Genomic DNA, 23,838 nt, shown 5'->3' with positions numbered 1-23,838 from the left:
TGAGTCTCAGAGCAGTGAGGACTGCCCTCTGGTGGGGAGGAAGGCACCATGAGGTGACAGTGAAAGATGAACCAGACCAGGGAGTCATAGAAACATTTATTATCTTCTATACAGTCCAATGGATACCATTTTACAATTTAATCCATGGTTCATATCGAACAATATAAAAATACATTTGCTGGCAACCACATCACAGTTTACCACAGTGGACAACACACCAGCTGTGTCCCCCCTCCTCCCTTCATGTGAAAAGCTATCCATCACACTCAGCACATTTCAGAATGAAGAAGGTTAACAGTACCAGAAACAGTGGAGTAAGACACAGGCAGATAGGCCTCCAACATACACCATTGGCATTTCTCTTTAATAATCTCTACAAATACATTGTGATAACATACAGTAGCTTTCTAGTGGAGGACAGGAAAGCATGTGCAATCTTCGACATGACATCTCAACTCGGTAGCTAACACTTGGATTGGCTTTCATCGCGAGTAGAATGTGAAACTGGATTGAGAACGTCTTTGGAATGACCCCCCCCCCGCCCCCGCCCCCCCCCCCCCCTTCTGCCTCACTGCCATGCCCACCACCCCCCACCCCTCAATTCTCACTCACGACTTTTCCTATTTGGCTGCATATCTCTCAGTCGAGTCAAATTGTCCGCCCCGGAAAAAACGTTACCGTGGAAACCTCCCCTTTTGGGTGGCTTCCTTCCACGAAAGTGTCTCAGGGCTCTGTGGCGGGCTTGTTGTTGTACATTTTGGAGAAAATCTTTCCAAGAGGGACACTGGTTGGGCCTTGTGATGCTTTGACACTTTCCACACATTGCAGGGACGGATGTTAGGATGCTTAGGATAGCACAGTGTGTTAAACACCATGTTTGTCATCCCATACCTCTGGGGTTTGCGAAGGTTTGGAGGTGGAGTATAATGATGTTGTTCATCCTGGCAATCACTCTGGCCTGTTTGTGGCTCGTCTCTCTTATTGGTCGTCACAGTGATCAGCTGATCCACTCCCAGGAGTGGAGGGTTGAGGGCCGGGGTTTCCAGGTCTCACTGGAACAGAAACTTCCTCCAGGAAGGCAATAGGTGCCAGCCCTCTTCTTCCGTTGAGCTGGAACACAAACACACACAATGACATACCTAAATGCCCCTCCCATAGAACACACACACACAGAGCTTGGTCCTGATTGGTTCACCTCTGCTTCACAGAAGCCGTCGTGGCGTGGGTTGCCTAGCAGCATGACGGTGTCTCCTTCGTGCAGAGCCAGCTCTCGGCTGGGGTGGAGGTTGGGGCTGTCCCTCAGAGGGCTGTAGCTGTAGACAGCCACGAACTGAAGGACACACACACACACAGGACAGCAAAGGACATGAAGACACATGGCTGAGGGAACTAGAGGAGCTGAGGGTGCTGCAGCGCCCCCTGCTGACAGCACGGGAATTTAAAACGATATGACTTGAAAATCCACCACTGCGGCACCGCCCCGGAACATTAAGCCCCCCCCCTCCCCTTCCCAGCCCCCCCCCCAGCACCCGCCTGATAAAATATGTTCCCGCGGCTATGTAAAGAAGAATTAAACATTTAAAAACAATCGACCACCAAGATACACTGTCAGGATGTGTTTCAACTCTTCAGTGGCTGACTGTCCTTTGAATTGTAAAAAACACACACCATGACCGTTTGAGGCTCCTGGCATGGGGAGGGGCTTTGACTGGAGGGAGCCTCTCAGAAGCTGGACATGAGATGGCCCGGGGGCAGTGAGTCAGATTGATGGCCCGTTAATGGCCTTGTTGACATGGGTGTAATTTGGCGCCCGTGGCCGTGTCTCTCTAAAAGCTCACCGGTCGGTTCCATCCACTCTCTTCATGTGTGAACGGAGTTCTCTGGCCCGAGGAGGCGGGGTCTGCGTGGAGCAGGCTGTGGTCACTTCCTGTGTGGGTGGGGTCTATCCGGAAGGGGGTGTGGTTTCCCCTGTAGACGGTGGAGACCTTGGCAGCGTGAAGGCCGTTCGTACCGAGCGACTGGACAGAGATGTGGACCGGACCACACAGGTCCACGCTCTCCAGAATGCACTGGCAGGAGGGACACACACAGCCTTATCTCAGTGACGCACACATCACACGTCTTGTTTTGTGCGGAGACGGCGATAAATTCAAAACAGATCGGAATTCAATTGTCTTTGGTTTCTTAAGGCTTGTCGAAATATGTCTGTGCACTGTATTTCTTTCTTCATTGATTTGTTACCTTGGTGCATGCTGAGCTCATGACAGACTTGTGGAACTCCCCGTTGACATGAATCTGAGGGGAGAGAACACACACACACACATGCACACAAAATGCACACACACACACACACACACACGCATCAGTCTCCACTGTACAGAGAGTGTGGGGTGACTGAGTGAACATGTATCCGGATAGTTCTGTTTCCTCTGTGGTGCCTACCCTGTATCCATACACAAAGGTGCCGTTGCTGCAGCCAAGCTCATCGAGTGGCGGCCTCTCCCAGCCAATCATAAGGCTGCTCTGTCCCACCGTCTTGATGACTTCAACGGAACCCACCTCAGCAGGTGCTTCTGCCGAGAGGGGGCGGGACAAAGATTGCAGAAATTAAATTATCGGTTACTATGAATGAACGGGACATTCTTGAATTACCATTCATAGTTTCCTAGACCATCTTTAATACAACAGGTAACATCATAAATTGCCAAAACACAACCACAACCAACCAAGTGTATGTATGTAAGTATGGTGCATGACCTTCATCTGATGTATTGCCAACCTACCTTGTTTGGCTCTGTTTGATCTGGCGGAGGAGGGGTAACTAACACCCCTCTGTCTCTCAGGATGTGCTGTCTTCCCCGGGGAGGGGGGAGCTGTGGGCGTGGAGTGGAGCCCTCTAGAGGGGAGGGCAGGGCTAGGGCTGTCAGACAAGGTGGAATAAGGGGCCGGGGTGTTAGGGGCAGATTGGCAGCGTGCGACAGGCTTGGGTACTTGGGTGTTAGGAGTGGGGTTGGTAGTCGGGGCAGTTCTCCTCGGGGCAGTTTGGAACGAAGCTGTGGCAGTCCGTTTCCTAACAGTCTGGGCCATGAGAGTGGGGGCCGAAAGCCCAAGAGGGGTAAAACTCAGAGGGGCAGTTGACCTGGTTGAGGCAGAACTGAGGGGGGTAACTGAGGTAGTGGTGGCAGTAGCTGCCTTTTCAGTGCTGGGTGCTGGTCTGGACAGGGACCCAGGGTCGGAGGGGGTTATCGTCAGAGTGACAACGGAGGGGGTATTTCTTGTGGGGCTGCTTTCTTCAGCACTGCTAGTGGCAGTTGAGGAACTGGAGAAGGAGGGGGTATTAGTGGCAGTTCGAGTTGTAGAAAGTGCCTCAGTGATGGGGGTCGTTGTCGAGGCATGTTTGGGTCTGCTAGTGACAGAAGCCTTGTTAAGAGTAGGTATTGAGGAGATGTTTTTGGGTCGGCTGATTGAGACATTCACTGTGGTGCTGGGGGCCAGAGTCATCTCTCTTGTAGCTGGCACATAGAGGCCTATCCTGGGCTGCTGGCCTGTGGCTTTGCCCCTGGTGTGGTTCTCCACCTCCCCTGCCTCCACTCTTCTCGCTGGGGCCTTAGGGGAGAACGAACCAGGGTTATGTCCTGTGTTTGGTGTTCTCAGGCTCACTTCAGCCTAACATTGTGGCGTTGCTACACTGAATGTTCTACGGTACAGCTGCTGAGAACAATAGAATAGAATATGGTTTTTACCTGGTAGCTCTGAAACAGGGTGTTCTGCAGCTGCAACTGGAGGTTCCTGATCTTCTCAGGGCTGCTCAGCTTCCTGCCCACACCTCTCTCACGCCATCTCTCAGGAGCCTCCCCTTTCTCCCCCTCTTGGTACAGTCCGTATCTGTCTGCGGATGCTTTGACCTGGATTGGACCAACTTTGGAAGTTTGCGTCAGAGGGGTGTTGAGTGGACTTTGATCTGCTGAGGTCAGACACAGGCTTGTGTCGTCACCGCTGTCACTCTGGGACACAGGTGAACTCAAGTTCTACAGACAGAACAAAAAGTGGGGTAAGTGCCTTAGAGATAGACATGGAAAGCCCTTACATCTGGACAGAGAACCCCACCCCCCCACAGTTTCAGATGGTAGAGTACATACCTGTATTGAGCTGAACACACCTGAGGTGTTGGGTCTCTCAGACAAAGCTGGGACAGCAGCTAACTGAGGCTGGGGGAGATGGTCTTGCAGCACTGTGCTGGAGACTGGAGCGTATTCTCCGATTGGGTCTTTAAGTGCTTTACCAGTTGCAGGAATTTGTGCTGAGGTAAAGTCTGGTAGGGTTGTGTGGTGTCCTGGTGAGCAGGTTGAGGTGTAGTCTGGTAGGGTTGTCTTGTGTCCTGGTGAGAAGGTTGAGGTGTAGTCTGGTAGGGTTGTCTTGTGTCCTGGTGAGAAGGTTGAGGTGTAGTCTGGTAGGGTTGTCTTGTGTCCTGGTGAGAAGGTTGAGGTGTAGTCTGGTAGGGTTGTCTTGTGTCCTGGTGAGAAGGTTGAGGTGTAGTCTGGTAGGGTTGTGTGGTGTCCTGGTGAGAAGGCTGAGGTGTAGTCCTGCAGTGCTGTGTCATTGAGAAGGTCCTCAGCCTCCAGAATGAGGGGGAGGTCCAGACAGCCAGACCGACGCAGGGCCCGCATCATCTGGGCCAGGACACGGTTCCTCTGCTGACACTTCACCACCAGGCATGACAGCTTGGCCTGCCGTTGGACAGAACAGGTGTCAGTCAAGGCTAAAACATGATAATGACCCGCCATTGGACAAAGCAAATGTCAGTCATGACTGTGGGAAATCCCATTAGTTCACTCAAAATTATAATCAGGCGGCCAGGCCTGCCATTGGACAGATAAGGACCCTGCTTCTGCCATTCTGACCTTGAGAGGAGCCATATCCAGATCAGTCTGGCTCTTCTTCCTGAGGAGAACGTCATACTGGAAACACACATAAACACATATTACGCCTTTAGATCATAAAAAATAAATATCCGTGGATGTAATGTGGGGTGCCGTGCATGTGGTGCTCACACATAGTCGGTTACCTTAGCTCTGATGTCATCATACCTCGCCCTGAGCGAAGTGAATGTGTCTTTCTCTTCCTCCCTGCTCTCTTTCTCTCTCCTCAGGGCTGTGTACTCTAAGTTCAACTCCTGCAGAGCGACCGTCTGTGAGATTAAACACACACATAGTCACTCATTGCAGTGTGTTCTCAGTGAAAATACATTGGGTAGATGTAGAGAAGTGCACAACAGCATCCCAAGATGACAAGTAACATACACACCTTGGCATTGAGTTGAGCCTGAAGCATGGTGAGATGTTCCTCTGCCTGTGCCTTCAGGGAGAGAGCATCGCTCTTCTCCCTCTGCAGTCTAATCACCCTGTTATGCATCTCTCTCACCTACACCCAACACACAGTCAGTTCACAAACATCCATGGATGAGCCTGAGTTAGCCTATTTTGGTCTAATTTAGTTTGGATTAGTGTAGATTAGACTTAGTTTAGTTTAGCCCAACCTATTACTGTTACATCACATCCATTATCAGATTATTGGTTATCAAAACACAAATAGCATTGGCTTGATAGGGGAAGAGGTTTGGTCTCTCCATCCGTACCTCTGTTCTAAGCTTGTCATGTTCCCGATTGGTCTCCTCCTCCTCCTCCTTCGCTCCCTCTCTCATCCTCCTCATGTCATTGGCTGCCTGCTGTGCTCTTTTCTCTGCCTCCACGCTTCTGGCCTCAGCCACACCCAGCTCATGGTAGCACCTCTGGACCTGCACTCACACACACACATGCAGATTTACCAAAAAGCCAACCCAAATTCGGATCCGATGCTGATCCAATTTCCATACCTCTGATTGGCTCCTCTGCAGCTCCTCTTGCGACCTCCTCAGTTCTGCACCCGTCGCTTCAACCTCCCTCATCAGCTGACTGTGTCCCTCCTCCCTCCTCCCTGACTCCCCCTCTTCCTCCCTCACCATCCGCTCCCCTGGAAGCTCCTCTCTTCCTCCACTCCACCCATCCTAGACACAAGAACAAACAACATCTTAATTCAATTGAATTGCAGGCATACAGCAGAAGTTTATATGAAAACATGAAATGAAAATATGAAACATGGCATCAGAAAAAGACAGAGACACAGACCTAGATATAACGGTACTTCTTAGACAGAATAGTGAGGGTGAAGAGCAGAGTCCTCTCATACCTGACCAGACTGGAGGGAGGAGACCGTAACATGACATCTCTGGGTGGCATCGCCATCTATCCTCGTTGGCATGCCGACCTGGCTCTGATTGGTCACCCGGCTCTGACTCGACCCCTCTGAGTGAAGCAGCTTCTGAAGGCTGGTGACGTCTGTCTGCAGCCGGTCTCTCTCTTCTCTGAGACCACGTAGTGAGTTTGTTAGTTGGTCTTTCTTTTCTTTTTCACCGCAGAGAGACATTGCCAGCTTGTCTCTCTCTTCCTCTATGTCGCAGAGTGACTGGACCAAAGCATCTCGCTCTTCGGTCAAAGTGCACACGGAACGAGCTAGCTGGTCTCTCTCTTCTTTCAGACCGCAGAGAGATCGTTCTACCTGGTCTCGCTCCTTCTCTAACCCATGGAGGGATTGTGTCAGATCCGCTCTCTCTTTCTCAGAAACGATGTGGTCTCGCTCCTCCTTGAGAGAGCCCACAGACTGATTTAAGCAGTCCCTCTCCTCTTTCAGACTGCTCATGGAGCGCATCACCTTGTCTCTCTCCTCTCTCACGCCACAGAAGGACCTGGTCAGCAGGTCTCTCTCCTGCTTCAGAGCCTGAAGAGACAGGGTGACCTGGTCCCTCTCTTCTTTCAGGACCCAGAGGGAGCGCGTCAGCTGGTGCTTGTCGTCCGTCTGACCGCGGAGAGAGCGTGTCAGCTCCATCTGCTCCTCCCTCAGAGCACTGACGGAGTGCAGTAGCTCCTGCCGCTCCGCCTCCAGACCGCGCACCACCTCCGCGGTTGAGCGGTCGCCCTGGGAACCGCTGGCTGTGCTGCTCCCATCCTCACCCTGCGGAGGGTTTCCTGACGTGACCACGCGGTCATCTAAGTTTGGACCACTCTGTTGCTCTGTAGTCGGATGCTTGTTTTGTTGACCACAAACCGGGCTTGGGTCTTCCTGTAGTCCGTTCTCGAACTCTGCTGCAGGTTCAGGCGGTTGAATGTGATCTGACACGACCGCACGGTTGACCTGTGAGGGAACGCAAACTGGCTGGACTGTACCTTCACTCCGAGGTCGACCATTCACTGACCCAGCGTCACAGTCACCCTGACCACTCTCTAACCCTGTTGCATGGTCGCACGGAAGCTCCATCTGAACGCGCCCTGACTCGACCGCGTCGTCGACCTGCGGTCCCCGTATGTGACCACTGTCGTTTAGCCTTTGCTGCAGGTCCATGATGGTGTTGAGGTCGTCCTCGGTCTTCTTGGTCAGCTCAGCAACGAGGCAGACCTGCTCCTGGTTGTCCTGCTCCAGCCTTGCCCCATCCCTTTCCAGCCCCAACACCTGCAGCCTCAGCTGGGCAAGCTCACGCTCCGCCTCCCCCTCTTGGAGCTCCAGGTGGGCCAGTAACTCCTGGATTCGCCCGGCCAGGGCACGGTTCTCTTGGTTCAGGGCCAGGGCCAGGTCGTCCTGGGCCAGGGCGAGGAGGAGGTCACCTTCGGTGGGCGAGGAAGGGGAGGAGGGTGGGAGAACTCCCTGGGTTGGGGCGTGTGACGAGGGATGTCCGTGTATTTGGCTGTTTCCCGACACACCAACTCCCCCCGCTGAAGACCTCAGCTCAGCCTCGGAGGCCCCCTCTCCCGCCTGCTCCCTGAGCTGGAGTTTCAGTCGGGCGTTTTCCAGGGACATCCTCTGCAGCTGCTGTTGGGTGTGGAGCAGAGCATTCTCCAGCTGGTCCCGCTGGTCCCTCAAGCCATCCAGGTCTCCTCCCAGGCTCCTGTAGGCCTCCCTCAGGGCCTCCGTCTCCTCGCTGCCCTCGGCCTCGCCCAGGCCCAGAGACGGGAACCCAGGGCCCCAGTCCCCCAGACTGTCCCCTTGACTGAGGCTGAATGCCCCCACCTCCACTGTGGAGGTCACTAGGGAGAGCAGGCTGGGTTTGGGACTGGGTTTGGGGCTACGGTGGCCTGAGAGGTTCAGGAGGTCTGGTTTGGGCAGAGGTAGGGTGGAACTGTCAGGTTTGGCTGTGGTACGCTGTTTCGCTGTGTCATCCACCTGTGAGCACTTGGCTGTCCCCTGGTGGTTAGGAGAGGGAGGTGCACTCAGCAGTGACAGGCTCTCCTGCTGGTTCAGGGACAGTAAAACAACATGGAATTACTTGTTTAATTAATTGTTAGATCAGTAGATATACACAGACATTCAAAATGTATCCAATTCAGTATTATTTGCTCTCTCTCTCTTGGGCTTGCTTGTGTTCACGACTGTGTTGTATTAGTGTGGGTATTACACAGGTTTCATATTCCTACAGCGCAAATGTACCAGCCTCCTTTGCTCCCTTTGCAGCCTCCCCCCCCCCTCTCCCTCTCTCTCTCTCTCTCTCTCTCCCTCTCTCTCTCCCTCTCTCTCTCACACACACACACACACACACACATACACACACACACACATAAAAATACACTATACTACCAAACACATGGCTTCTCTTTGGTAATAAGATAAAAATTTCGCTGTGTACAGGATTTGAACTTTACTAGCACGATAATCTAATAAATCTTATCCATTCCATTATCTGAATTCATAAGATTTGCACATTACTTAAAAAATCCATAATCCTTACTCATAACTCATAACACCTTCCCATTCAACCGTTTTAAATGGTGGCAACCATGTACGATGCATTGCTGAATACACAAAACACACTTGCCTGCCAAGGATGCATATTCATCAAAAGGAACAGAATTCTCAACAACACAGGAATGGATTCCAGTGTCATTTTGCTTTACCTGGTCTGAGCAGTTCAGTGGGCCTGGTTGTCCCATGGGAGGGGGGCTGGACTGTGGGACAGCAGGGGCAGAAGACTGGCTGGAGTTGGGGCTGGGGCTGGGGCTGGGGCTGGGGCTGTGGCTGGGGCTGGGGCCCCCAGGGACAGGAGACTGTGAGGCCTTCCCGGGGTTCTGGCCAAGGCTCCGGTGGAGGCGCAGGTTCTCCTCCTGCAGCTCCTCCACCTCCTCCGTCAGGGAGCTCTCTGCCAGCTTTAGCCTGTGCACCACCGCCCGCATCTCCTCCGTCTTACAGGATAGGAAGTGGCTGTTCTCCTGCGCTTCCTGCAGCTGTTCCGCCAACCCCTTCCGCTCGGCCTCCCCCTGCTCCTCTCTCTCCAGCAGCGCCCTGAGGTCCTCCTGGAGGCTGAGGATGAACCCACGCAGTCGGGCCTCGCCGCCGCTCTCCTCCTTGTCATCCCTCGCTCGGCCCTCCTCTCCTCCTCCCAGTCCCTTCATCCCCCCGTCCTCCGTATCCTCCCCCCCTTTCACAACGTCCGCCCTCCCTCCTTCTCTCGCTCCCCGTCGCGGGGGCCCGGGCTTCGGTTGCGACCGGCGTCCGACGCCCCTCCTCCTCTCCTCCGCCTCTTCCTCTTCTTCTCCGCCCTCCTCTCCCTCTCCCTCTCCCCTCAGGTGCGCGAGTCTCTCAGTGGCCGTCTTCTTGAGGGCAGGTACCGCGGCGGAGGCCGCAGCCACGGTGAGCTCCAGCAGACGCCGCTCCAGGAGGTGGATGCGGGCCTGCAGGCCCTGCTCCCGGTCCCTGGACAGGCTGAGCTTGTGCTGCAGCTGGGTCTTGAAGTGCTCGAAGTAGTGCGACTGGCGCGCCATCTCCTCCTCTTTGGCCTTCAGCTGGGCCTGGCAGCGCTGCAGTCGGACTCTCCACACACGCTCCCCTCGCTCCTTCTCCTGAGACTGATGGAGGGGGGAGGGAGAGAGAGAGAGAGAGAGAGAGAGAGAGAGAGAGAGAGAGAGAGAGAGAGAGAGAGAGAGAGAGAGAGACAAAAAGACACAGAAAAAGAGAGAGAGAGGAAGAGAAGAAACAGAGGGTGAGGGAGAGAGAGACATAAAGCAAGAAAGAGAGATGGGAGGGATTACACACACATTCTACAGAAACACAAATGCAGACCAAAACAAAAGTTTCTCAGACCAGTATGCAAGCTTTAGCCTAGCATGTGTTTCATAGTTTATAGCCTCATCTTATCTAACTGCTAATAAAGTTTGCTCTTTCAGTTGTCGCTCACCATGGTCCTCACTTCATCTTTGAGCGCGTATAGCCGCTCGTCCAGCCTCTGGCGTTGCATTCTGGGACAGTGGAGGGCTGACCTGGCGGTGAGGTCATCCACCTTGTGCTGCAGACTCCTCTCTGACACCTCCAGCTCTCTGATCCTGGATGACGAACACAGCAGACGCAGGGTCACATTACACTAGCGATTACCATCCTAGCCTTGGCACCCTAGCATTAGCATCCTAGCATAAATAGCCTAGTATTGGCTTCCTACAGTAGCATTAGCATCATGACATTAGCGTCCTAAAATGTTGACATTGGTCAAATTAGTACTTTAAGTTACTATTAGCTTAAGCATTTGCTTAACTACGTTTAATTCTTTAGAAAATAGCACCAGGTTATCACAGTGGCAGGACACGAATAGATGATACAATATTGTTTTCACCTTTCAGGATACTCAGCCATGTAACAAACTCCAACCCATTGAAAGAACACAGCTAGCAGTGAGCCGGTGAAACAGCGTGCATTGGGGTTGAGTGTGTGTGACACATGATCCGATGGTGGCCATATGTGAGTGTAGTAGTACCAAAGTGTCTGTCATGACATGTGACACCACCCACCCCTTCCCCCCTCCTCCACCCCACATCTCTCACCTGTTCCTCAGAGCACCTTCGGACTCAGTGATGGAGTTGACCCTGTCTCTCAGGCTGTGTTCTAGAACCTTCACTCTCTCAGACAGGACATTGAGGGCCCGGCCAGGGGGACCCGTTGCCACGGTTACTGACCCGCTTCCACTTTCAGGGTCGGACATGGTCACCTGACCCTCCGTACGTGTGCTCACTGGTGGGTGGTATTTTCCTGAATCTGCGGAACATTTGCTATAGTTTTGATCTCATTGGTGTCACAAAAAAATGCATACTTTGCATGGGTTTACCACCCCTCCTTCACACACATACACACCTTCTTGCTGCTTCTCTTATTATCTGTTATTTTCACCATTTCCCTCATTTTTAGAATGTATTTTAGTAGTTCACACACACACCACACACTGCACACTGTATTATTCAGGACATCAGCAGCTTGGTGGCAGCTAAACTGTCCAAAGGTGTCTCTCAGGTTACCCCTCTCTCCCCTCCCCTCTCCCCTCTCCCCTCCTCTCCCCTCCCCTCTCCCCTCCCCTCCCCTCCCCTCTCCCCTCCTCTCTCCCCTCTCCTCTCCCCTCCTCTCTCCCTTCCCCTCTCCCCTCCCCTCTCCCCTCCTCTCTCCCTTCCCCTCTCCCTTCCCCTCTCCCCTCCTCTCTCCCCTCCCCTCTCCCCTCGCCCTTCCCCTCTCCCCTCCCCTTCCCTCGCCCCTCTCCCCTCCTCTCTCCCCTCCCCTCTCCCCTCCCCTCTCCCCTTCCCTCTCCCCTCCTCTCTCCCCTCCCCGCTCCCCTCTCCCTCTCCCCTCCTCTCTCCCCTCCCCGCTCCCCTCCCCTCTCCCTCTCCCCTCTCCCTCTCCCCTCTCCTCTCTCCTCTCTCCCTCCCCTCTCCCCTCCCCTTCCCTCTCCCCTCTCCCCTCTCCCCTCTCCTCTCTCCTCTCTCCCCTCCCCTCCCCTCCCCTCCCCTCCCCTCCCCTCCCCTCTCCCCTCCCCTCCCCTCCCCTCCCCTCCCCTCCCCTCCCCTCCCCTCCCCTCCCCTCCCCTCCCCTCCCCTCCCCTCCCCTCGCCCCTCCCCTCTCCCCTCTCCCCTCTCCCCTCTCCCCTCTCCCCTCCCCTCCCCTCACCTCCCCTCTCCCCTCCCCTCCCCTCCCCTCCCCTCCCCTCCCCTCCCCTCCCCTCCCCTCTCCCCTCCCCTCTCCCCTCCTCTCTCCCCTCCCCTCCCCTCTCCCCTCTCCCTCTCCCCTCTCCCCTCTCCCCTCTCCCCTCTCCCCTCTCCCCTCTCCCCTCTCCCCTCTCCCCTCTCCCCTCCCCTCCCCTCCCCTCCCCTCCCCTCCTCTCTCCTCTCCCCTCCCCTCCCCTCCCCTCCCCTCCCCTCCCCTCCCCTCCCCTCCCCTCCCCTCCCCTCCCCTCCCCTCCCCTCCCCTCCCCTCCCCTCTCCCCTCCCCTCTCCCCTCCTCTCTCCCCTCCCCTCTCCCCTCCCCTCTCCCCTCCTCTCTCCCCTCCTCTCTCCCCCTCCTCTCTCCCCTCCCCTCCCCTCTCCCCTCTCCCCTCTCCCCTCTCCCCTCCCCTCCCCTCCCCTCCCCTCCCCTCCCCTCCCCTCCCCTCCCCTCCCCTCCTCTCCCCTCCCCTCCCCTCCCCTCCCCTCCCCTCCCCTCCCCTCCCCTCCCCTCCCCTCCCCTCTCCCCTCCTCTCTCCCCTCCCCTCCCCTCCCCTCCCCTCTCCCCTCCTCTCTCCCCTCCTCTCTCCCCTCCTCTCTCCCCTCCTCTCTCCCCTCCCTCTCCTCTACTGTGTTCCTTCCTCCCCTCCATAGTCCTCTCTCTTTTCCTCCCGTCTCTTCTCTACTCTTTCTCTCTCCCCCCCCCCCCATCCTCCAGTCTGTTCCCTCCTCTCCTCCCTTCTATACTCCTCCCCTCTTTCCTCCTCTCTTCCTCTTTCCTCTCCTCCGGTCTCTTCTGTTCCCTGCCCTGGCACCTCTCCCCACCCCTCCTCTCCTCAACCAAAATAAGCCCCGCCCCATGACAGGACCAGACCCTCCCACGCCGTTTGTCTACCAGTTACAGCATGGTTACAGCTTAACTGGGATTAGACCAAGAATGTTCTGCCACCAATGAGTAACACATAAACATGACAGGTCAGCTCTGAAGGGTTGTTGTTGTTTAATATAGTATGATCTTCAGATTAAACACTTAAGGTTACATTACTGTTAGGTGTATTGGCGTGTATTAAACAAGATTCTTTAGAGTGATTTACCTCCTGAAAACGCCAGCACTCTCTCTCCCAAGTGTCCCTCCGCTCTTGTCCTTTTCCTTCGACCTCTTCCAGCTCGGCTCTGGCTACGCACACCAGTTTCCATGGAAACGCTCCGCGGGCACTAATCTTTTCGGAGGAACTTTCTGCGTCCGGTGGTTGGCTCGCTGGGCCAAGAGAGAAGTGCCCCCTAGCCCACTGCCCCCCCCCCTCTCCCCCTCCCCCCTCACACTTCCTCTCTGCCCTCCCTCTCCTCGGTCTCTTAACCCGTTCCCCTCCTCCCCGGTCCTCCCTCCATCTTCTTCTCCCTCCATGATTGCACTGCTTCCATGCCCGGCTCTGTGTTCTCCTGAGTTTGAGGCCCCTCTGGTTGGGTTCCACTGGGTTCTGCTCCTTACAACGCAACAAAGTTCCAGGTTGTCTCAACCCATTCCTGGTTAGGAGGTTGTTGGGCTCAGGGCTCCGCAAACAGATAACCCACAGGGTGGATCTCCTCCATCAAAAAAACCCACACACAATTTACTGCATCTGTCACTCACAAAGTCTGTGAAATGTCTTCCCTTCTCACGAAAAGTCCCGTCTTTTATTTTGCATTCCGAGATGGCGGTTTGGTTTATCAAAGTGCACATTTATCAAAAAGGCCATAAGGTTTAGTGAGCAGTCTAGAAATACATAAAAATAAAAATAAATGAATATGTCGTGATTCATCCTCCTTTCTCCACCTGAGCACCTTGGGACCTAGAGGGACAGGGAAGTGCACCATCATCCTCTCCATCACAGTCATCCCCATCATCATCCCCACCTCTGTCCCGCTTGTCTGGCTGTCCTGGAGATGTGAAAGGCACATCACACCGCTCTGTGCATTCTTACCTGATGTTGTTCCGTACGCTGCTTCATTAAGGCCAGAGAATAAAAGCTAGAGAGAAAAACAGAAACAGGAACAAAAACTAAAAGAATAGAAGGATTTAAAACAAGGACCACAAACAGAAACAAACAAAAAGAGAAGAGGAGGGGAAGTGTTATTATGAAAGTTGAACCGGGACAGGACAGTGCATGTCGGTTCAGCAGAAGATCTGCAGGAGAGCGCTTCTACCTTCTCCTCTATTTCCTTGATCTGTTTCTTCTGGTTCTCAATCCTGTCTTCCAGCTCTCTGATCCTCTGGAAGAGAAAGAGAAACCACACCCGACCCTGAGCTTCATGTGCCCAGGCAGACCACGAGCAGCAACACTCCACATGGACCCGGGTGACCATCCGAGCCACAACACCAGATGGCACACAGTATAACGTACCAGGAGTACCTAGTTCCACGACTTGCATGGTTGGACCTTGCCCATCCATTAGATTACTTTTGATTCATGAAGTAAGATTATAATTGAACAATTCATTTGCTTTTATCTCAAGCTAAATGTGATCTGTCTGCCAAACCCAGTGATATACCATCTTAGAACTGGCTCTGGGCAGGACACAGGACAATCAGTATGAGAAGGATTTCTATATCCGATCCACTTTTCAGCCACTGTATTCTGTAACTCCATCACCATCATTATTGAGAGCATCCGCAGAATAATTTAGATACTATATTCTTATAGTATCATATATTATATGGACATGGGACATGACTACTTAAAGGGTTTTAGGAATGTGGCCCAAAAAAACGTTGGCCTATCAACCAACTTGCTTTTCACAATCCTCCTGGTTACCGTAGACACCGTTGTGCAGCTTCATGCATGGTGCGAACTGCCATGACAACCAGCAAATAGCAACAATGGACAATGAGGGACTCCATCTGTGAGCTAAGAGACTGTAAGCTGATTTGGGGTCCAGGAAAAAGAAGATTAGAGCCTAACCCTTAGCCCTTGGTCACCCTGGTCTTGGCTGAATAGTGTCTCCCTCTCTCCCTCCGTCACTCACTCCCACCTTGTAGGATCCTAAAGACTCCAGACTAACACACTCGGACAGGCGTGAAATCCGTACAAATCCACGTAGGCTCAGTCAATCAGTGCAGTTATTAGGCAATCTTAAAAGTTGTGCAACACCCCTCATTGTCAACCGCCGTGAACTCAGAGCTGCGTTCAAAACGAGTTCAACATCTCATTCTGCCCGCAGCATATTCGTAAGCACCAGGCAGGCTTAGGCCGCAACCACGGTACCATAGACGCAGCCAGGGGAGCGAGACACTGGTGGACAGCCACTTTGGGGAGCAGATATCAGTTTGGGGCTGGAGATACTGGTCCATAGAGATGGAGATGGAGGAGAGACTGCCGAGGGAAGACCACTCAGAAGACACTGGATCTCTCTGAAGGACACGAATGATTTAACATAAACTCTACATCGTCACTACAGGTTAGTAGACATGTTAGCAGGTAGGATCGTATTTATACTTGTGTTGTTGTGAGAATAGGCGAGAGTAGCTGATTTAGTTTACAAAACAGTTCAAAGTTGTGGCGTCTTTTTGAGGTTAGGTGTGGAGGAATGCAGGGTTGAAATGAGTAGTGGTTTAAAATCCTGGAGTGGTGTTAGGGTATACACTGGTGAACACAGTGAGGGTTGGAGGGAAGTACAGGACACAATGTGCACACACACACACACACACTGTACACTCCATCCCTTTTATCTCTCTCTCACTCTCACACTCTATCAAGATCTCTCTCTCGCTTTCTTTCTCTCCACCCCTCTGTCTATATCCATCTACCATGGACTCTCTAAACACAGAGGTATGGGCAGAGTAGGGATACTGCATCTTCTCCACGGGGCAGCGAACAGGGGGCGGGGGCAGAGAACAGGGGGGGCGGGGGCAGAGAACAGGGGGCGGGGCTTACCTGGTAGGCCTGCTGTAGGAGCTCCATGCGCTCCTGCAGGATCTGACTGTCAAACTGGCGGCTCTGCCTGAGTATCTGCCTCCGCAGCTTGTCCACGGCTAGCCTCAGCTCCTCCCTCTGCCTGTCTGACAGGGACTCCGCCACCGCCGCCCCCGGCTCCTGCTGCAGAGCACTATACAGGGTGGCCTCCAGCTCCTCGATCCTCTGTCAGGCCCGCGCACACACACACACACACACACATACACACGCACATACAGACACACGCACATGCGCCCGCGTGCACAAGCATGCCCGCACACAAGAACACACACATGCACATCCATACAAACACACACACACACACACACACACATACCACTGTGACCATGGCAGAAATGGAGAACACTGTTCCACTGTATATTGATTGTCTAAAACATGTTGTGCATTGTGTGGTAACCAGAAAGTCCTGACTACAGTTACAAAGTAATTACTTTGTAAGTGCGCGTTGGGGAAAAGCTTGACGTGCCTATGAGAGGTTTACTTTGGCAGTACATTTAGTTGTCACGCAAACAAAACACGGTAGCTTTGGTCGACCTCAACATAGAGTGGAACTTTCGACAAAGATGCCACAACAACAGAGACAGACACACCAAATCAAGCATGATCAAGAGAGAGTGATGCTGTGTTCCACACAGTGGCTGCTTCCTACTTTCATCAGAAGTGACAGTGAGGGGAAAACTAAACAAATGGACTTGTCATGCCCTCATTCTTTACTTACCTATCTATACTGGGGTGTATCTGTAACTAAGGCCTCAACACATTTATTTTCAGCCTGAGGTCTAAAATTAGAATATATGGCAATTCCATCATTATGTTGTTTAGATGTGATTAGCATGAGGTTATTACAGGTGTAGTTGTCCGAAAGATCTTTGTTAATATCTTGTTTATGTCAGATTAGGACTGCATTCGACAGCTAAGATGCCCCAGCGCGAGACAGTGCTCTCTCTGGTCTGCGGTGTTCAGCCCGTCTAGGGAGGTCAAAGATGCAGTATCCCAACAGCAGGAAGGCAAACACATCCCATCAAAGCACTGCTCACCTGCATCTGGGATGTGGGATGTGAGGAGAGCTGTTATGGGTGCCCTTAACCTGTCTCTATAAGCAGCTAAAGGTCATGCACTAGAAAGCAATGTCTCTAATCGTCTATCGTAGGTCTGTGATATTATGACGTATGTAGTTTGTGTTAAATGCTGAGTGAGGGTGAGACATTGTGTTTGTGTGTTGGACTGGAGTCCTCTTGGGAGATGGAGGGTACAGGGCAGAGCTGTCCCATCATGCCCTGGGCTCGTACCATGTAGGCCTGATCCAGAGCCTGCTTCCTGTAGTCCAGCTCCTCCTCCAGGAAGCCCTTCTGCTTACTGAACAGGTCCTGGAAGTGACATCACACACGGCAGGATATGGCATCACAACAATAAAATGATGATGTTAACGTTATCATTAAGGTTCACGTTTCTGATCCGAAGTCATCTGATTGAAAGGTGTGTTTCTCGTTGTGTGTATACAGGCCAGGTGGATGTCTGATCAGCGATCAGTTTCCTGAGTCCCCCTCACCTTGTCATTCTCCAGGTCAATCATCTTCTGGGTCAGGGCTGCTTCAGTGGTGTCAATCTGCTTCAGCCACTGAAAGTGATGGAAGTGAAAATAGACAACTTCATGAATGCTGGATAACGAGAACAAATGAAAAGCAAGAAAATGACTCTCTGTACTGTAGGTCAGCTCAGTGGCAGAGCTAGTCCACAGAAACGGCCTTGCTATGTTGATCCCAATTCCGCTAATCTAGCAAACTAAAGACACACCAAACTCTCTGAGCCAGGTGACGGGGTTTAGAAGTGTGGCAGTTGCCTGGGGCCTTAGCTGTGCTCTAGACAGAGGAGGGGCAGGATCTGAGGCTGACCTTCTCACACAGAGACAGCACCGTGCCCGCCTGGATCACCACCACCTGCTCCTCGTTACGAAGATTCTGGACGGGGAGTGGAGGGAGGAAGAGGAAAAGGCAGAGCCATGTCAGAACGGATGTACGCTCAGTGTCTTAGCAGTGATGGGTGTGGAGGGGCCGGACGGCAGCCAGAGGGAGGAGAGGTGACGGGGGGGGGGGGGGGTCCCAGAGGGAGGAGAGGTCCCAGAGGGAGGGGGGGTGAGGTCGCAGAGGAAGGAGAGGAGAGGGGGGGGGGTCCCTGAGGGAAGAGAGGTGAGGTCTGGTCTCAGAGGGAGGAGAGGTCCTCTCACCCCGTTGTCTCCCAGGATGTCCAGCTTTTTCATCAGCTCAGGAATGATCACATCCTTCAAAAGAGAGGAGACTGCTGTCAACACACTGATGGAGAGAGAGACAGCAAGAGACAGAAAGAGAGAGAGAGAAGGTGTGTGTGCTTCCTTGATGAAGTAGATCTACAGGGCTGCTGCGTGTGTGACTGTGTGAGTGACTGTGCGTGTGTGTGACAGTGTGAGTAACTCTGTGTGTGTGTGACAGTGTGACAGTGTGACTGTGCGTGCGTGTGCTACCTTGACGCCCTCCTGGTGACAGTAGACCTGCAGGGCGCTGCTGCTGTTCTCTGGGAAGGCTGTTGACATGTGGAGGTTCAGGCCTGGGGACCTGCGCTCCCTCTCCTGCAGGGACAGCACACAGTTACTGCAGCTCTCACACACACACTGACTCTCACACTGGAGCTCTGTCTCTCTCTCACACACACACACACACACACACACAAACACACACACACACACACACACACGGTCTCTCTCACCCACACATCACCCTTTCAGTGTTTCTCACACGCTCGCTCTCTCACACACACACATAACTCAGCCCAACTTGACTACTCTGACCACAGTCTTAGGTAGTGTAGTGGTCATTGTTTTTAAACAGTGAGTGTGATATGGTGTGGTAACTGAGATATGACCGTGTGGATAATGAAGATGGCGTACTTACATCATGGGACATGAGAGAGCAGGTCTCTATCAACATGAGGTGGGAAATAAAAGGAGTTGAAAATAAAATGCCAGACAAACCAGTAGGGCTCATTAAAACAGTGTTCTTCACTGTGAGGCCCTGCACCCCGCCCCCTTCATCAGTGCCAGGGTGTGGACTTTCCCTGACTCATCTTAGGGACAGACAGGCTTTATGATGTCATCAAAAAGAGACAAAAGTGCCAGTTCCGGTCAAAAAATAGACCTTCAGCAAAGTGTACAGGGGTAATGGTGCACCTATTCATATGATGTCACTCCTAAAATTGCAGTTTATTGTGAATGACATGAATAGAAAGTGCCATCAAATTGTGCTGACATGTGATGAAAATGATGTCATTGTTTTGTAGGACAACTTAAATCAAACTTGAAAACAACCACATGCAGGGAGGAGACAAATGAACAAGATGAAGTGGATAGTGAACTTAAATACGTTTTATTCCATTAAAAATTATGTTCATCTTCATCTCGCTTGAGACAACATTCTTGTACAACGTTCAACATAAAAAGACAAATATTCCTGGTATGGTTGGGAAGGCAAGGCAAGGCAAGGCCGAAACATGCAAAACAAACACATATCAGTACACAGAAGCAAGTGTGTGTGTGAGTCTTCCTTGAAGAGTGTGAATGAGTGCATGGGGCTCGGGCTGGTCACTGTATGTAGGTTTTGCGTCGAGACTGGAGGCCGCTGTCGCCCCCTGGTGGTAGTTTGATGGTAGTGCACTCTCTTACTTCCAGCTCCAACACCCGGAACTCCAGCAGCTCGTTCTGGTCCCTGGCATCCTGAACCTCAGCCTGAAGTTTGGACTCTCCCTGCTGCAACACACACATCTGCACACACACAATCTATTTGACAACAAATACATAATCCACACAAACCAATAATTCTGTTGTGTGTGAAGCACACAGGAAAACTATATGAAACATAAACACTCAACGGCTCAATGATAAGTCACTTTTATACTCATGTACCACCGGAAGAGCGAAGTACAGAGGTAGGAAGTACCTTCTCATGGAGCTCCTGATTGGTCCTGATGAGATACTGCTTTTCCTCCACCCATTTGGAGTCCTGCCACCATCACACAGAAACACAAGATCACAAGGAGAAAGAGGCCAAACCATCCATACTAAAACATAACAGTAAATGACAGAAGTACTGGCAACATACACAATCCCAAGTTCTTTTCCACCAGAAACACATTTCCTACTTAGATATTCCACCACTATGAAACGCTCACATCCCTAAAGGTTTCCTTACCCGCAAACCCAATACACCAGAGAAATGAAACACAATTCTGAATGTTACATGTGAACACCTGACACAAACACACATACAAACATTCCATATGGCTGTAACACCGTTTTATTTCACCAAGGGGGAAAAAATGAAATGAAATCTGTCCACCACCAGAAAGAAACAGTCTGACATGGAAACAACATGCTGGAGACGCGAGAGGCAGAAACAGACATCCAACGAGGTAGGAACAGAGTGTTCATGAAGAACAGGCAGTGCAGAAACAGGCGGTTTCCAGTCGTAAAATGGTGAACAAGTGAAACAAGCAACATGTGGTAAAACAGGCAGTAAGCATGCACTTGGACGTGATCCATGCAACAGACAGAACAGAGAATGTTTGAAGAGATAGAAGTGAAGGATAGCTGGTATAAATGCTGACACTACTCAGAAACTTAGCACCATCTGCTGATCTTCATTGGTTTAGTCCTAAGAGGTTAGAACAACTTTTTATTTAAATTAAGTCACTGACTATCATTTGTAAATGAATACAAACTAAAATGTCAACTTTAACATTCTGTTTAGAATCATGTTTGTCAACAATGATCTATATGTCATAAGATCATTTAAATGTAGTATCTATGAATGAGCTGGTGATCAATAGCTGAAACACTGATGGTTCTCTTTCTTCTCCAGGGTCGATAAACCAAAACAGAAACAGGGATGAAAGGAGATCTGACAGAGACAGGGGGCGGGCATGCCGGCGCAGAGCTGTGACATCATCGGTGTGACATCACAGGATTCTGCGGCAGATCCTGTCTGCGTAGCGCCAGGCCAGAAGCAAAGTCGTCAGACAGACAAGGAGCAGGGCCAATGAGAGAGGAGCCAGGGACTTGCTCTCCCTGTCCTTTTTCTCTTTTACCTGCCCCCTCTCGGCCAGGGCTTTCTCCAGGTCGGAGATCTTGGCCTGGCAGCCAATCAGATCCGCCTGCAGCTGCTCACGCGTCTGATGGAGGGGACAGGAACAACCAGTCATAGACCATGAACATTCACTCAGCAGTTATTCCACTATGTTTGTTCAGCATTCTTTTTATTCTACATAATAAAAATATATTTTGAGGAAAAATGTACTTTTGTGGCAATCAGCCTGACTTTGTCATCATTTACCCTGGTCTCGTGTCTACAGTGTACAGTCGGCACGTTTGGGATCAGTGAAGGGGTTGTGTATAGAGTGGACGGAGAGTTTCAAAGAGGTAGCAGGAAGTGGGAGGAGTCAGCTCACCCTGGCCTCCCGCTCGGCATCCAGCGAGCCCCCGGTCTGTTCCTGCAGGAGGGCGTAGGCCCGCTGCAGCGCCTGGTACTCTCTGGTCAGCTGACGAAAACGAAGCTCCGCCTCCTCGCGAGACACACCCTGCACACAGCATAGGGTTACACACACACAGAGAGGGGGGAGAGAGAAGGAGGAGAGAGGAAGCAAGGGATGGTGGGGGTGAGGAGAGAGGGATGAAGGAGAAGGGGGACAGTGAGAGCAGAGAGGGAAGAGAGAGAGATGGTGGAGGAGGGAAGAAAGAGAGAGATGATGGAGAGATAAGACGGGGAGGAGGATCGTACGTCTTCCAGGTCCTCCTCGGGGGTGGCCGGGGTGCGGTCTGTGAGGTCAGTGTTGTAGGAGGTCAGCGAGGACGTCTCAGAGTCCACCGACTCCTCGTCAAATCCAAAATATGTCTCCACAACATGCCTCTGTAAGACAGGAAGGGGGAGAGGAGAGAGGGAAGCTGTTATTCACCGCCGTAATCACGCACCACATCAGCAGGCAATTAGACGGCACAGCGCCACTCGCTTCGCAACACAAACATTTACAAACACAAACACACACACACACTCACAAAGCACAAACAGGCACCCAATTGCAATTGTAAGCATCAATGACATTGAGCATTATCCCTCCATCTCCAGCACTGCACACAAATTAAACAAACGATTACATCCCTGACGATCTGAAACCATATCTCGCTTGGCACTGTTCTCCTCAGACATGTTCTATCTTGTATCTACACGACTATACCAGAGACAGTTCACTAATGGCAAGGCGTCCGATACACCTTCGTTGCTCTGAATTCTAGATTCACCCGAAGGAAGTTCTCACCATCGTGCTTGTAGGTCATTTCCTGGCACCCGGAGAAGTAGAGGCAGACAAGAGCGCAGAGGCAGACGAAGGACGAGAGATAGAGGACCAGGTACAGATACTCTGTCATGTCTGTTCTAGAACACTCCACACACCTTGCCCCACCTAGACACGCCGCTGACTCACTGCGGTACAGTCGCGCCGTCGGTTCGTGGGCATGTGTCACACGCTAAGCAGACGGAGGGAGACAGTTTGGCGACATCCACTTTAACCCACGCAATCTTCGTCCCGCGGCCCTGTGCTCCCAATACAAACAGTACCCGTGCACGAGTCCTGTTCCCAGTGTCCCAGGGTGTCTGTGTGCCAGTCTGTCTTCACTGAAGGATGGGTGAGCCGGGGAGGGGAGGTTGTGTACGGTACATCTGCAGACTCCTCCCCCTCCTCTCCTAGCAACGTCATTAACTCCCCAAACTCCCCTAACAATCCAGCCAATTATCATAATGACGCCACCTGTGCACAGACACACCACTCAGCGCATCGTCTCGCTCACGTTCACAACAACATTCCAGTCTTCCGCTTGTCTCTCCTCCTGTCTTTATACAAGAATACAGACTCGGAGAACAACCAGTGACTAAGTGTGCATCGTGTTTAGGGGGTTAGGTTGCTCTGACTCTGCATGTGGACGAGAGTGGTGTGTGTGTGTGCGCGTGAGTGCATGTCATTAAAAAGCGGAACAAACAGGTACTCGTTTGTGAGTGAAGCTCTCCTTGTTCCCTCCGGAGACCAATTAGAAACACACACACACACAACCAACCAACCACACAACTAGACTAGAATTGGCAGAATTAGACAGAACCAACACGTCAGCCCAACAGGGAAGGCCGGTTGCTTAGTGACATCAGCACTGGAGCAGCAAGCTATGACCAGTCACACACACATGTTCACACACACACACACGCACGGACACATCAGAGAACACGACTAAAACTGTAAGATAAAAAGGTGAAAGTCTCATACGTGTGTGTGCACACACACAGACAGCAGTAGTCTCTTACTTTGGGCATTTTCACATTTTTCCTCCTGTTCTTCTTGTTGATCACCAGCCTGTCCCGTTCCTGAGAGGACAACAGAGGAGAAAGCAGCCCTGTCAGCCAGGTGACGCTGACCTGAGCACCTTCTCTGACTCACCACCAAGTCAGTCACCAAACCAAATCGAAACATCATCCAAAGGCTTGAGGGTTGTGGGACACTGCCAGTCAAATCTGATCAATTAAGGCTGATGACTGAGTTAAGGCTTGTCAAGAGTCTCACGATGGTGGACCAGACCTTAGGTTTGACAGTTCAAGGAGGACACCTGGACCCAGAACGAGTTCATTCTTGAACTAACCACTTCGTTCAACCACTTTAATCATTAACAAGAAAGCCTCAGCCTAAGAATCAAAACACACTTAATGAATGAATTAGCAGGAGCTGATTAGCTGATTGCAACCATGGAGGAGTGGGAGAGGGTGTGAGGAGGGCGTGAGAGGTGTGACAGATGG

General features: G+C 52.1%; 2 protein-coding genes across 4 annotated transcripts in view; both read right to left on the bottom strand.

Annotated features, from left to right (window-relative positions):
* Positions 1 to 978: 978 nt before the first annotated feature.
* Positions 979 to 10,315, bottom strand: LOC146302631 (uncharacterized). The gene is made up of 18 exons (XM_084698254.1): positions 10,256 to 10,315; positions 9,669 to 9,926; positions 9,138 to 9,467; positions 6,231 to 8,271; positions 5,873 to 5,973; positions 5,636 to 5,794; positions 5,305 to 5,421; positions 5,066 to 5,188; positions 4,902 to 4,958; positions 4,140 to 4,727; positions 3,744 to 4,028; positions 3,478 to 3,606; positions 2,784 to 3,078; positions 2,443 to 2,573; positions 2,242 to 2,295; positions 1,839 to 2,069; positions 1,196 to 1,330; positions 979 to 1,110 (listed from the first exon to the last, which is right to left on the bottom strand). The coding sequence occupies exons 1-18, from the start codon at positions 10,313 to 10,315 to the stop codon at positions 979 to 981; spliced, it is 5,226 nt and encodes a 1,741-aa protein (XP_084554380.1).
* Positions 10,316 to 14,019: 3,704 nt separating this feature from the next.
* jakmip1 (janus kinase and microtubule interacting protein 1) overlaps positions 14,020 to 23,838 on the bottom strand; it is a 22,581-nt gene continuing 12,762 nt past the window's right edge. Inside the window, exons 9-22 of one of the 3 annotated variants that reach the window (XM_084695514.1) lie at positions 23,353 to 23,412; positions 21,784 to 21,912; positions 21,455 to 21,583; positions 21,095 to 21,178; positions 19,948 to 20,010; positions 19,674 to 19,772; positions 18,480 to 18,584; positions 18,207 to 18,260; positions 17,875 to 17,940; positions 17,532 to 17,600; positions 17,272 to 17,349; positions 15,944 to 16,147; positions 14,217 to 14,282; positions 14,020 to 14,070 (exon numbers count right to left, since the gene is read on the bottom strand). In XM_084695514.1, the coding sequence (XP_084551640.1) occupies positions 14,020 to 14,070; positions 14,217 to 14,282; positions 15,944 to 16,147; positions 17,272 to 17,349; positions 17,532 to 17,600; positions 17,875 to 17,940; positions 18,207 to 18,260; positions 18,480 to 18,584; positions 19,674 to 19,772; positions 19,948 to 20,010; positions 21,095 to 21,178; positions 21,455 to 21,583; positions 21,784 to 21,912; positions 23,353 to 23,412 (1,257 nt within the window). Of the gene's footprint in view, positions 14,071 to 14,216; positions 14,283 to 15,943; positions 16,148 to 17,271; positions 17,350 to 17,531; positions 17,601 to 17,874; positions 17,941 to 18,206; positions 18,261 to 18,479; positions 18,585 to 19,361; positions 19,773 to 19,932; positions 20,011 to 21,094; positions 21,179 to 21,454; positions 21,584 to 21,783; positions 21,913 to 23,352; positions 23,413 to 23,838 lie in introns of those variants that run through there. The other 2 variants (XM_084695524.1, XM_084695533.1) reach the window with 2 other exon arrangements.

This window comes from Hypomesus nipponensis, chromosome 1 (genome assembly GCF_054491055.1).
Source record: "Hypomesus nipponensis isolate SF chromosome 1, ASM5449105v1, whole genome shotgun sequence".
NCBI classification, from domain to species: domain Eukaryota; kingdom Metazoa; phylum Chordata; class Actinopteri; order Osmeriformes; family Osmeridae; genus Hypomesus; species Hypomesus nipponensis.
Note: the sequence above shows the minus strand (reverse complement) of the source record. Positions and strands in the feature narration are given on the sequence as shown.

Excerpts from the sequence above, each read along its gene's own strand:
- LOC146302631 (XM_084698254.1), bottom strand. The coding sequence starts at position 10,315 with ATGCAACGCCAGAGGCTGGACGAGCGGCTATACGCGCTCAAAGATGAA. Across the intron at positions 5,422-5,635 it reads ATGACAAGCTTAGAACAGAG|GTGAGAGAGATGCATAACAG; the intron begins GTACGGATGGAG and ends TGTTGGGTGTAG. Across the intron at positions 2,296-2,442 it reads CCTTTGTGTATGGATACAGG|ATTCATGTCAACGGGGAGTT; the intron begins GTAGGCACCACA and ends CTCTCCCCTCAG.